This window comes from Neopsephotus bourkii, unplaced genomic scaffold (genome assembly GCF_033783945.1).
Source record: "Neopsephotus bourkii isolate Nb327-2 ecotype Australia unplaced genomic scaffold, CSIRO-AGI_Nbou_v1 NB_114, whole genome shotgun sequence".
Classification (NCBI taxonomy): Eukaryota; Metazoa; Chordata; class Aves; order Psittaciformes; family Psittacidae; genus Neopsephotus; species Neopsephotus bourkii.
In genome coordinates this window covers 916,337-929,159 of record NW_026900631.1, presented here as the reverse complement: position 1 = coordinate 929,159, position 12,823 = coordinate 916,337, and the positions used below count along the sequence as shown (strand labels likewise).

At 40.1% G+C, this 12,823-nt stretch overlaps 1 protein-coding gene across 1 annotated transcript in view; it reads right to left on the bottom strand.

Annotated features, from left to right (window-relative positions):
* RAB3GAP2 (RAB3 GTPase activating non-catalytic protein subunit 2) overlaps positions 1-7,075 on the bottom strand; it is a 42,991-nt gene extending 35,916 nt beyond the window's left edge. The window contains exon 1 of the mRNA XM_061365377.1: positions 6,904-7,075. Within this exon, the coding sequence (XP_061221361.1) occupies positions 6,904-7,012 (109 nt within the window). The 5' untranslated portion in view covers positions 7,013-7,075. The remainder of the gene's footprint in view (positions 1-6,903) is intronic.
* Between the last annotated feature and the right edge of the window lie 5,748 nt (positions 7,076-12,823).

Below are 12,823 nucleotides of genomic sequence, written 5' to 3'. Positions count from 1 at the left end.
CCTCCCTTTCTCCTCCCACTCCTGGAGGGATGAGGAGGAGAATCAAAAGAATGTGACTCCCACGGGCTGAGATAAGAACAATCCAGTAACTAAGGTATAACACAAACCACTGCTGCTACCACCAGTAATAAGGGAAATAACAAGGGAAAAGAATACAACTGCTCACCACTCACTGACCAATACCCAGCCCGACTGAGCAGTGATCTAGCCCTTTTGGGTAACTGCCTCCAGTTTACATACTGGGCATGATGTGCTGTGGTATGGAATATGTCTTTGGCTAGTTTGGGTCAGGTGTCCAGTCTCTGCTTCCTCCCGGCTTCCCCTCCTCCCTGGCAGAGCATGAGACTCAGAGAGTCCTTGGTCAGAGTAAACATTACTGAACAACAACTGAAAACATTGGTGTTATCAGCGCTGTTCCCAGGCCGAAAGTCAAAACCACAGCACTGCCCCAGCTACTAAGAAGGAGAAAAATGACTGCTACTGCTGAACCCAGGACAAAACACATAAAGGAGAATTATGACAAATACTGCTGAATACAAACCACAAGAAGAAAATCGTAACTAGCTTTGATGTTTAGCTGAAGATAGCTAACAAAATTCTACTTCTGTTTGCATTCTGTTACCTCAAAAGGCAACAAAATCTCCTTACTGTAAAATTCATGAAGAAATGAAGTCTGTCAGTGTGGCACAGTCCAGAGAGAAACATAAACAGGTGGGGCTACTGGCTTCCCTACAACACAGAGCAGACCAGCCTTTCCAAGAATCTTTAGCCACTTCAATTCTGAGACTGAACATGCAACAACAGACTTCAGCCATGAAGAATCCTGCTGCCTCTTTGTGAATAGCTACGTTTTCCTGCTTGTCATCTTCCTTGGATGAAGCAAGATCAATTAAAAAAGGATGGGAAAAATGAGGTAATGGTGAGGCACAATTCCACTGATAAAGCTGCAGAGATATTTTAGAACTGCGACCTGCTTCTGCAATGCCTGCAAAGACTTTTCCACGCACCAGCACCTAGAAAGGCTGATCAAGCCAGAGAAGACATAGGATCCAAGTTTTTTTACAATAAAGATTTTGTGAAATACCCCATCGTTTCCTTTAGTAACATTACAGAATTTGCAGCTGTGGAATGTAAGACATTACCTAGTAATCAATACCTAAACAAGGCCAAAACAGTTCTTGATTTGGAATGTGTTCATTTTTTCCAGTCCACTAATTAGAAATCAAACTTTCCTGTGCAAATCTATATTTCCATTCATCTCCCTCTGTCTAGCAGCAGATGTCTGGTAAACAGGTCTACCCTACTTAGATAAAGCATCAGCAATATTCCAGATCGTGTGTTACTGCAGAGCTTGCAAAAATAGAAGTTAATCTACTGCATCTATATGAACAACTTCATTCTTTAATTTGAAGTATATTGCATTAAAACTCCATCATCAGCATATGTGAAACTTTAAATGCTGCTTTAGAAAATTCAGTTCAAGCATATTTATCATAAACTTAATACACACAAAAAACAAGTCCTTCTGACAACCATGTTGTTTTTAGAAGACAAGAACAGAGGAGAGAGAAATGCTAGCAACAGGTCTAGATCAATGAGGTCTAACTGGCATTTAACAAATTCAGTATAAAAGATGTTTTTACGCAATCTAAGACTTCCTCCCCAAATTGCAGAATATATCTCTGGGCATAGAAATTTGCCAGCATCCTCCCTTCAGCAGCACAATAACTTGGGGGAGCCACCAACAGCCTTTCCCACCTGCCCTCATGCTTCTGTTCCAGCTCTATGCAGCAGGTTACCAGAGGACATGCTTGGCATGGGCTTGCCCAGAAAAGCCTCTATTTGCCAAGTGGGAGAGCATGCATTGAAAACTGAACCACAAAGGTCAAACTACCCCTACCTATATCAATATGTAGCTCTAAAACAAGCAAGTCTATGTTTGTTTGGTTTATGATCTTGCAGCTTGTTTCCCATCCATGATTCAAGAATTTATAAAATTAATACGCAATTTTTTTTTTGTCCTATTACTTAAGTGCAAGAGTTTCAGGTTGGTTTGTGGTGGTTTTTTTTTCCCCTCTGTATATTTACTGCAACTCTGATACCATTTGATTGCATAATTACTGAAGAAATAGAAGCAATTTCTTTTCTTCTCAGGCCAAGGAATTACAGAAATAGTTGAAAATGTTCTTGCTATTCAGTAATCATGAGCCATTTATTCCCAAAGCTCCTCCAACATGGGACTGACAAGTACATTAGGTTTCGACAGCATTACTAACTAGGAAGCCCCTTTTGAGACTAGTTTTACATTTGTGTTATCACTTCAGACAACCATAAGCAGAAAAAAAGAAGACAACACTCAAACTTAGCTCACTGATCTGAAAAAGAAACACTTGAGCAATTTCTCTTCCTTTAGATGGTCACAATTGCTTTCAACAGAATAAAAGATGACTAAATTAAAAATAATCCAGAGAGTCTTTAAAGCCGTCTTGCAGATCTCCATGGCTTACAGCTGGCAACTGCAAAAATCGAAGTCTGATGTACCATATGGAAGGAATAAACAACCAAGCAACTTTGTGATGCTATATGGTACAGGAAACGAGTGAACCAGATTGCATTCAAAACAGAGCATTTCAGCTTTCTTTCAGGTGCAAGTAATAGCTGAAGTTATAGCAAGAAAGAAGGAAGTTTATCCAGTAAAGGAGGTGCTAAAGTGGCAAAACACTCAGGTGCAAAGATAATTTGGACAAAGTACTCTGACACCACTGTCATGCACATTGAGAGCATGTCATTTAGTCTTTCCTATCAGAATGCATTAACAATTATAGATGTAGCACAATTCAGGCACAGTGGATGGTTTTTATGAAATTTTACATGAAAATCGAAATAAAGGAATCTTATCTGTATATCATGCCTTCTGGAGGGGAGAAGCTGATTGACGAGGTAATACATAAGAGCTTGTTAGACTATTCTTCAATAAGAACATACCAAATTCTCTAAGAAGGATACAGAAATAGCTAAGAACTGTTGCTAAATGCAATAGAGAATTTGATTTTATAATCTTTTTCTTTTCTTTGTAACCTTGTTTGCAACTCCGAAATAAAAAGCCTGCCTGGCCTTCTGTGTTTCTGAATGAAATTAGTTGATCCAGATAAAACAAAGTGTGCAAGCACAAGTCCAAAGATGTTGTTTAGAAGAACTGGGCTGAAGAGCATCTCTCAGGATGCTGCCAGCGAAACAGGGCTAGAGTTTGGAAAAGTGTTTCCCCACCAGGCTGAAGCCAACATTCCTACAGTAAAAAGAAGCAGTGAAGTGACACCTTATAGCCCTGAGCAACCCTCCAAACCAGAAGGTCAATTTTGATGCAGCTGCACCTCAAAGCTATGTGCTATGCCAGCTCATTATTACAGATGCATATCATCGCTCAAGACCTCCAAAGAACAAGTTTTGGTTTGGGTTTTTGGGTTTGGGGTTTTTTCATTATCCATTTCATTTAGGTACTAGGAGATAAACACACTTGGGAACTAAAAATACCTGCACACCAGGAAAGTAATGATTGTTTTATTTCATCTTAACACCTCCAAAGTTCAGCTTCAGACCAGCAGTCCTAAATAGTTATGTCACTGAACTCCTGTCATCAATGTTTTAAAACACACAGTTCAAGCTCAGGGTCTACTGGAAGAACACATCACTTTAAATAAAGTGTAGTTAAATTCTTCAAACTATAAAGCTATAGAAAATGTTATGTGTATTGCTCAGTTTTCTGTTTTTTTCCAGTTAAATACCCATTAATTTCTTAAAGCTAAAAATCCGTTATGCCTGTGAAGCTTTACTGCATTTTGCAAACAAGATGGATTTTTTTCCTTCAGGTGTACACCTTTATAAAGAATTGTATAATGAAATTAACTGCTACAGCTGTTTTCTGATCTAGCCAATACACATCCCAAAACGCAGCAAGCTGGCAAATTAAACGTAACGCAAATACTTTCTATTCCCAGTATTTACACATTCGAAACTTAAGTTTTCAAAGCCATTTAGATATCACTCCACAGATTATTTGTGCCTCATTGTTAGCATTATTTTTTCCACTCCTTTTTTTTTTTTTTTTTTTAAGGAAATATAAGTACAGGAACTCCATATGAAGCATCTTTAGCCAGCTTACTCCAAAATATATTTTTTAATTTAAGATACCTGAGACAAGATCCACACCAGCACCTTTTATTCTAATGTGCACAACAAAAATGCAGCTATATTTTGCTTCACAGCAGATCAATCATTACCTCAAACAGTCCATGAACATTTCTTTAGTCACTTCAGCATTGTATTAGTAGCAATCTTAAGACATGAGTGCGTAACACAAGCAAGAACAATGCGAACCCTTCCTTCCAGTGTTTCCTGACCCAACAGGAAGCTCGCAAGAGCAGAAATGACTTTACACCAGGTTTAAAGTTAAACCTTTCCTTTTCCTCCCCACTTTACCACACAAAATCATCCTTTGCACAAACCAGATAAACTGCTGGGCCACAGGAAAGGATAAAGCTGTAGTTGAGATGATGCTTTCCACTATCTTTTTCTAACACTGACAGCATTTCAACGTTCACTTATATAAAGGAAGGAAAAAAGACTAATCAAGTTCCCTTAGAATAAAAAGCAGATTTTTTTTTAAGCTCACTTACATCTGTATTTATAACAGAGGCTGCACTTCGACAAACAATTTACAATTTAAATTTGAAATTAACAACCTAGATTAAATTACCATAAATGAAATATGCTGCTATGTCAAATATGACTAGGTGAGAAGTACAGCTTTTTATTCATACTAAAGACAACTACTTTCACACTTTAATAAAAGTTACAGTATCACACGGTGATTTAGACATGCATACTGCTTGCGAACAAATTGTTTTCATTTAAAATGGACCTACAAAAATGCTCTCACATGAATCATCCCAGATTTCAGTGTGGCCAATACACTCACAGAAAATATTTTGGTTATAATGAAAAAATGGCCAAAGCTAAAACAGCAGAAAAAAGCTTATTTGATCTAATACTAAGAAAAAAAAAAACCCAAATAAACAAACCAAAAAAACCCAAATCTACAACTCATAATAAAAAAACCGAAATCCCGCAAACTGAAGATCCTGAAGGCACCCTTTGAAAACCATTTGTCACCCAAAATCTGACAGGAGCTTTTGAAAATTCTATTTAGCACCTAAAACATTAATTATGTCTCAAAAAACATAATTAATGTGTTCATTGAAATACGCTTTGTTAACTAAAAATATTTAACAAACATTCATTTTCCTAAGGTAGACAGCATCTTTAATTTAACTATGAAGTTTATATACTAGTGAAAGAGTTTCCATACAAATCCAGCAGAATGTAAAAAAACATACAAAAAACACACAAGAAAAATAGTAAATAAAAGGTTCTAGTTCTCCAGTTTAAAATATAAAATACTTAGAACTTTGACATGTGTTTATTGATATCTATGCAACTACATAAATATCATATACATAAATACTACAGTACATTCTGCCAATGGAACCGTGCTTATTACAGAATTCTCTGATAAAATCAACCTATTTATATCTTACTTGGTTAAAAATATTTGCCTTGGCTCTCTGGCCTATAAAAATGTAATATGAACTTTATAAAGAAAACAACCAACCAAAAATAATTTGCTCAGACTTTTTTTTTCTCTTTCCTTGGTTCACGACATCAAAAGCAGAGATAATGTATAACTATGGGAATGCATAAGTTTTAGTGGCAAAGTTAACTAGCTGAACATACACTGTACTTTTAAAACTTTTTCACAACTGTTGTGTCACCTTTTTACCAAGACCTGTACCACAGGACAAGGACCAAAAATTTTAAACTGGAAATGGGTAACTTAATTTGAATATGAGAAAGGAATTTTTTTACAGTGAAGGTGGTGAGAAACTGGAACGAGTTGCCCAGAGAAGTTATGGATGTTCCATCATGCAATTGTTCAAGCCAAGGTTGGAAGGGGCTTGGCGCAACCTCATCTAGGGTGAGGTGTCCCTGCCCATAGTAGGGGGCTGAAACTAGATGGACTTTAAAGGTCCCTTCCTACACATCCCACACTATGTTCTCTTTCCCCAGACATTTTAAGCTTTTTAAAATAAGCCCTTTTTGCTTTCCCTCGTAGCTCTGCTTACAGCAGAGACAACTTTACAAACATCCTCATTAACCTCTTCAAACACTTTCCTCCAATGCTATTAACAGAAAGCCAAAACACCAGCCAAATACAGTACAGGACTGACAACGTACAGGCCAGCGTTTCATTTCCTTGGCCATGGACCTATTGGTCATTCTTCTTTGTTGAGAAGCTTTCAATGTGCCTTGCCCCAAACAACAGAAATCAGGTCCACAACTTTAGACTGTAGTTTCTACAGAAAGGATCTAATTGCTTTTCAGTGTAAGCTGCCAAACTACATCTTTAGCATATGTTACACAAACTTTGCATTGCTAGAAAACCCTGCAAGTACAACGCCTGTTAACTTTACTACACCACCTTCGAATAACTGCACTTTCTCAGTGATAAAATCACAAACTTTCATCTCGAAGTTCGTGGCACACGGGGTGTGTGGCCAAAGAGCTTCACTCACATAAGGACCGAGAACAGCTGAACATCTGAAACTTACACACACCAGGAAAACATGAACTTGCCGGCGAAGACACGGCACCTGTAGCAGGTCACTCACCCTTTACAGCCCCATCCCACAGTAACGCTGCCGAGCACCCGGCTACCTGCGGTTACTCTCTGCACACCCCACAGCGGATAATGACACACAGGAGAGCGGAGACGAGCGAGTCCAGCCCCGGCTGTAGCACCGGGCAGGCCACACAGCGCTGTAAGCGGACCGGCGGGATAGGACTCACCGCTGTCCTTGCCGGCCGCGGCGCTGGCCTGGCGGCGGTGAGGGCACAAGAAGTCCCGAGCCGCATCCAGGTCCTGGAAGTGTCCGAAGGGAACCAGGACGCACGACATGGTGATACCGGTAGTGCCGACACCGGCGCCACCCAACCCGGAAACGCTCAGTGACTTCCCTCAGGCGCGGCTCCGCCCGGGCGCATGCGCGGAGCGGAGTCATGGCAGAGGGGAGAGAACAGGGGGAGGGCGCTTCAGTGTGTGGTGGGAGGGTGGGGGTGGTGCCCTTGCTGCGTTGTTCAGTAGGGGAATGGCGCCCTGCGTGTCCGTGTGCTGCTCCTCGGGCCGGCGGCTACATGGGGACCTTGGGTGCAGATATTATTTCATCACCCAGGCCTGATGGTCGTAGAATCATTGAATCATAGAATCAGCTGAGTGGGAAAAGACCTTTAAGATCAAGTGCAACCATTACCCCAGCACTGCCAAGGCCACCACTAACCCATGTCGCTGAGGGCCTCGTCTGCACGGTGTGTGAACGCTGGCAGAGATGGTGACTCCACCTCTGCCCTGCCTGCTCCAATGCCTGAGCACCCTTTTGGAAAGAAATTGTTCCTCATTTCCATCTAAACCTCTCTGGGTGCAGCTTGAAGCTACTTCCTCTTGTCCCATCCCTTGTTACTTGGGGGAAGAGACCAACCCCACCTCACTACAACCTCCTGTCAGGTAGGTTTAGTGAGCAATGAGGTCCCTCAGCCGTTCCTCATCACACTGCCCTGCACCAGCTCCACTGCCCTTCCCTGGCCCCACTCCAGCACCTCAATGTCTCACACAGTGAAGGGCCCAGAGCTGAACATAGGATTTGAGGTGCAGCCTTCACCAGTGCCCAGCACAGGGGGACAACCACTGCCCTGGCCCTGTTGCCACACTGGTGCTGATACAGGACATGATGCTGTTGGCCTTCTTGGCTGCCTGGGCACAAGCGGCTAGCGTGCAGTTCTGTCAGCACCTCCAGGTCCTTTTCCAAGAGCAGCTTTCCAGCCATTCTTTCCCAAGAGTGAACCAACACAGCCCTAAACACCTATATTACTGTGTTGAACAGGCAACATCTTTAACGGGTAGTGAAGACAGGGTTTACTTCAATCTTAATTGCTCTTGCAAATAGAGAGCTCATGCTTCAGTTCAATGACAGTGATTTCTGTTCATCTTCCTGGTAGCAGCAATTGTGACAAGTGAGATTTGCTGTGGAGTGACATCATACAGTGTTGACAGCTGAACCACAGTCTCAACAATCATCCTTTAGGGAAAGAGGAAAAAAAATATGTGAGAAGAACACATGAGGATGTTTTCTGGGCCCTGAAGAAACAAATTGCACTGTCCACAGGACTTCACAGTATCCTTTAATGGATCCTACTTTACCAGGCTCTTCCTCACGTATAAAAATACAGATGGTTGTTTTTACACAGGTGTCTTTTATTTGCTAGATAACTATGTGTGTTATTCTTCAGTAGTTAAAAACAGAAATGATTGAGCAAGTAGTCCCAGTCATTTGGATGGTTTGGTTTGTGGTCTGTGTTTTTTTGGGTGGTCTTTAAATACCTTCTAAGTCTGAACATGGTTTTGCTAAGACAAGTTGCATTCCAAACTAGAATCTGGAGGCACAGACTGTAACAGGGTATAAACTCCAGAGGATCTCTGGTCAGATTTTCAAATAAGCTGGCTCTAACTTACCCTCACAACTTTTTAATGTCTTCAGCTGTTCTGTTTTGTTGCACCATGATGCAACTGCAGTTTTGCCTTTAGTAAGAGCAGGGACATTTTGTTTTAACATTTAAAATCTGTGGCTTCCTAGGCAATACACAGGTTAGACTTGAATTTGAGGAGATGAATAATCCTATGCTTATTAAATCCAGAATGGTTGAATCCTGTTTTTCTGAATGGGCATAAAATTACATGCTGTGTACCAATGAGGAGGTGGTTCTTCTAAAATAAGGTCACAGTGTGGAAAAGGTTTAAAGCACCTGGTATTAAGGAATGGCTAATGACTTTGAAGATGCGCTAGTTAACCATGTAAAGCCTGTGGAGAAAAGTATTTCATGACATTTTAGATCTGTAACATGCAGTCACTGGTAATACCAAGTGAATAAATAAAGAGTATACGAGCAATTAAATTCACAGCCTAGTTTGTCACTCTTTAGTGACGCTTCCATCACATTATGAAAATTTCCTTGTTTAGAGACTAGTGAGCAGTGTAAGACACTGTCATATCCCTGTCTGGTTTGCTGTGCACCAAGAAGTCAAGTTATGAAACTGCCAAGATACCAATTAATGCATAAAATAAGGTGATGAATAATTCAACAGATGAGTTAATATTTCAAGGCAGGATTGAGCCCTGATGAACTCACATTATCACTTAGGCTACTGAATTACCTTCTGTATGATTGTTATACCTTCTTCAATAGTTACTAACTTTATTGATTATATTTATATGGGAGACTATTAAAAAAGAAAAAAGGCTTTGAAAAACCTCTGTCATAAACATTAAGCAAAGTTCTTGAAGCAATTGAGATAAATGCTTAATAGCCAAAATTAGCAATACATTTGCAGTGACAACAGTATGTTGCATTTACATCAGTCCTGTCGTACGGATTTTAGGGATTTTCACTTGGGGAAAGGAAAGTAATGAAAGAATGACTGCTTAGGGTCAGTCCACAGATCTGTGGAGTCCTGCAAGTAGAACTCTGCTTTCTTCACCATCAGTGATGGTCTCTACCTGTTGTTCATGCATGCTAGTTAGCGTAAATGAATGTGATTATACTAACATATGCAGAGCCCTGCATTTGGTCTTTGATAGTAAGTGAAAATTAAACCAGCAATTTAGTAATAATTACAGCAGACACATCTATACTGTGATGTTAATCTGATGCAAACAGTCACCTTATCAAATCCATGCATGAGTGGCTTGCAAGTACTGCAGTTAGCAGGGAGGGAGCAAGAAATAATCAGTGTTCAATAAAAGCTGTTAACAGAGAGAATACGGAAAATCTCAATCAAACACTGGTGCTCCTACCAAGACTTTCACTGCTGTCTAATCACAGCTGATCATAGAACTGCATCCTTGGATTCCTGAGTAATGATGTCTGTCTCATGCCAAATATCTGTGATTCCCAAAGTGTCACTATAACTTACAGTGGTTTGTCACCTCTGAACACCAATGTGCATATTTGTATCTATGTATAAGTTTCTAAATTCAGATTTATATAAACGCATATAAAATATAAAGATATTAAAAGAGCTTTATGTCACAAAATTATCCATCTTGAGATATCTGTAGCAGACCTTTCTGTCTGTCTAGTAGCACTGAGTTGTTTGTTGTATGCTCTCAGACACAAGGCTGAACTGTGGCAGGGCTAAAAGCTTGAAGATGCCTTACTGCTGTTACAGACGTTATGTAAAGGTTGTAGTTGAAGAACACAGGCTGAAGCATTGAATGTTTGTGATTGATGCTACCCACTCTGAGTCTTACCTTTTTCATTTCTTAACTTTCACCTAAAGGTGTGGTTTAAACACTGTTTTGACAGAGTGCCATGGTATATTTCCCACAGATAGAGCACAGTGAAAACCCCCAAAGTTCTCTTCCCACACTTTTGGAAGGCAGTCTTGGGACAGAATGGATCTACACCATAAATCCTACATATTCATCTTGGAAGTGCCAGGCCTCCTGGTTGGAGATTACAACACTTAGTTCCTTAATTTCTGTGTAATAAAGTTAGCCGCATTCCTTCTTGATACACTTGAGACTTGCATGTAGTTTTAAGTCTTGGGATTTGATTAATTCTAATCCATACCTAATGCTTAATAGTCAAATATTTTAGATCTGTGTATATGCATCCAAAACCTATTCTGTTGCATGCACTTGATTCCTGTCCTGTCCTGAGCCAGTATTTCTTACCTGGAAAAACAGTCCTGGAAATGAAAGCAAACTCTGCCCATCCAACACATCTGCCAATGTGCAGCATCAAAGTCTAGAGGGATACAGTCTGTCTTGCTCCTGGGTTTTCTCACCTTTCTGGGCTGGACTCACGTGCTGGCATCTCTCTTTGCCTGTTATCCCTGTACCTGGAGGGTAGCTGTTGCTAAGCAACTGCGGACCAGGCACTACAACCTGGTTTTAAAATGCAGAATTAATGAAATTAGTTTTGGTGAGGACAAGATACAGCTGAAGAGCAGGCAGGAGCAAGATTTAAAAAAAAAAAACAAACACAAAAATGGAACTGCAGCGATTTATATTAGAGAACAAAACATGTCCACACAAAAAGGGGAGTTTTGAAAGCAAAGAGGGAATGATGTATGTGGCCCAAGTGAAAGAAATAAGCAGAGAATTCATGTGTTCTTCCTGGCAAGTGCTGTCTCTGTAGTTGTAGATCACCTACAAAGCAAAGCTCCAAATCTAAGGGTCTTCAAGGACACTATCATAAAACAAACAAGTGGACAAAAAGTGCTGCCACGGAACATTCCATCCCCTCCTCTTGCTGGTCCTGATTTAAACACAGCCTCACAGCCACCTCTCATGGAAGATAACAAATATGGAAAGAAAAGTGAGGGAATTTAACAGTTCTGTTTTCTGTCCTGAGGAATTGTTACCTCCATTGACTCCTTGAGCCACCCTAGCTTGCATGACATCAAGCCTGCAGCAGCCTTGAGAGACTGCAGTGACTGGGGACTCACCATGTATTTTATGTAACACTAACAGTGTCACTGATGCAGTTCTCATCCATACCCTGTAGCGAATTTTTCTTCCAATAAGGTCATTCTGTGCTACTTAAGGTTGGCCAAATCACATTATTTTGTATTGCCTGAATTCCCCAACCTCAGAATCCAGATTGTAGCATTCCATAAAAAACACACTGGCTGTTGAGCTCAGTATCTTCTAGAGATACAAAGGCCAAGCAAAAAATAGGCTGTTTTATCTGAGGATATTAATGTTTTGTCATTAGCTCATTGCGATTCTTCCATCTATATTCACTTTTCATTAATATTTCAGCAAATAATTTCACAGGTTGAAATAGTTTCAGAAAAAACAGCATGCAAATATTGAAGAACAGTGCCCAAAAAAAACACTGCACAACTGTGATTCTGCCAGTTACACCCCCCCAGCCATGGAGCATATGTGTACCCCACCGAATTTTTTGTCTAGTTATGACAAATCAGCATGATTCAAATGCTGCATATTTCAACTGGAAAACGTAAAGGGCAAGAATTCTTTATTACAGTTAATTTTTGAGTGAATCTGAACAAGCTTAACACAGTTTTCTGGTGTTCAGGGTGCTGAAAACAAAAGCAGAGGGAAATAAGTGAGATGGTTGCTTTTCAGCAACATAGCTTTGCTTGTGATGGGTATCAGATAATCATCTATTTCTCTACTGGTCTTAAATGTCAGTAATATATCTTAAGAGACCTTAGTTCACATATGTATCTCCAGGCAACTTTAAGATACTACTTTGAGTTTTACATAAAGCGAGATAGTTAAATCTCATAGGCTTATTCAGTGACAAGAATCCAGTAAGATGGATTTCTTGTGTAATTTGTATCTCTGAAGTACATACTTTTGATTAGTTGTCTCAGTAGAATATTATATATCTGGGTTTTCAGCACATTAGCTGGAACTCTCTAGAGAGGTGCTTGGAAGTGAGGCAGGTTTCAGTATTGTTAAGTATGCAGCTGGCATGCTGCATCCTTCCTAGTTTGCTAACATGCAAATCAAGCAAAATCAAGCATATCAAGCAAAAACATGCTCTTTTTCTGTATTTGAAGTTAATCTTTTCAATGTCTTTATTCATTAGAGTAAGACTTTGATGTCACAGATCTGAGAGATAAAAACAGAGAGAAGAAAGGATCCCGTCTTCGTGATCCTTAATGAGAGAAAACCTGAAC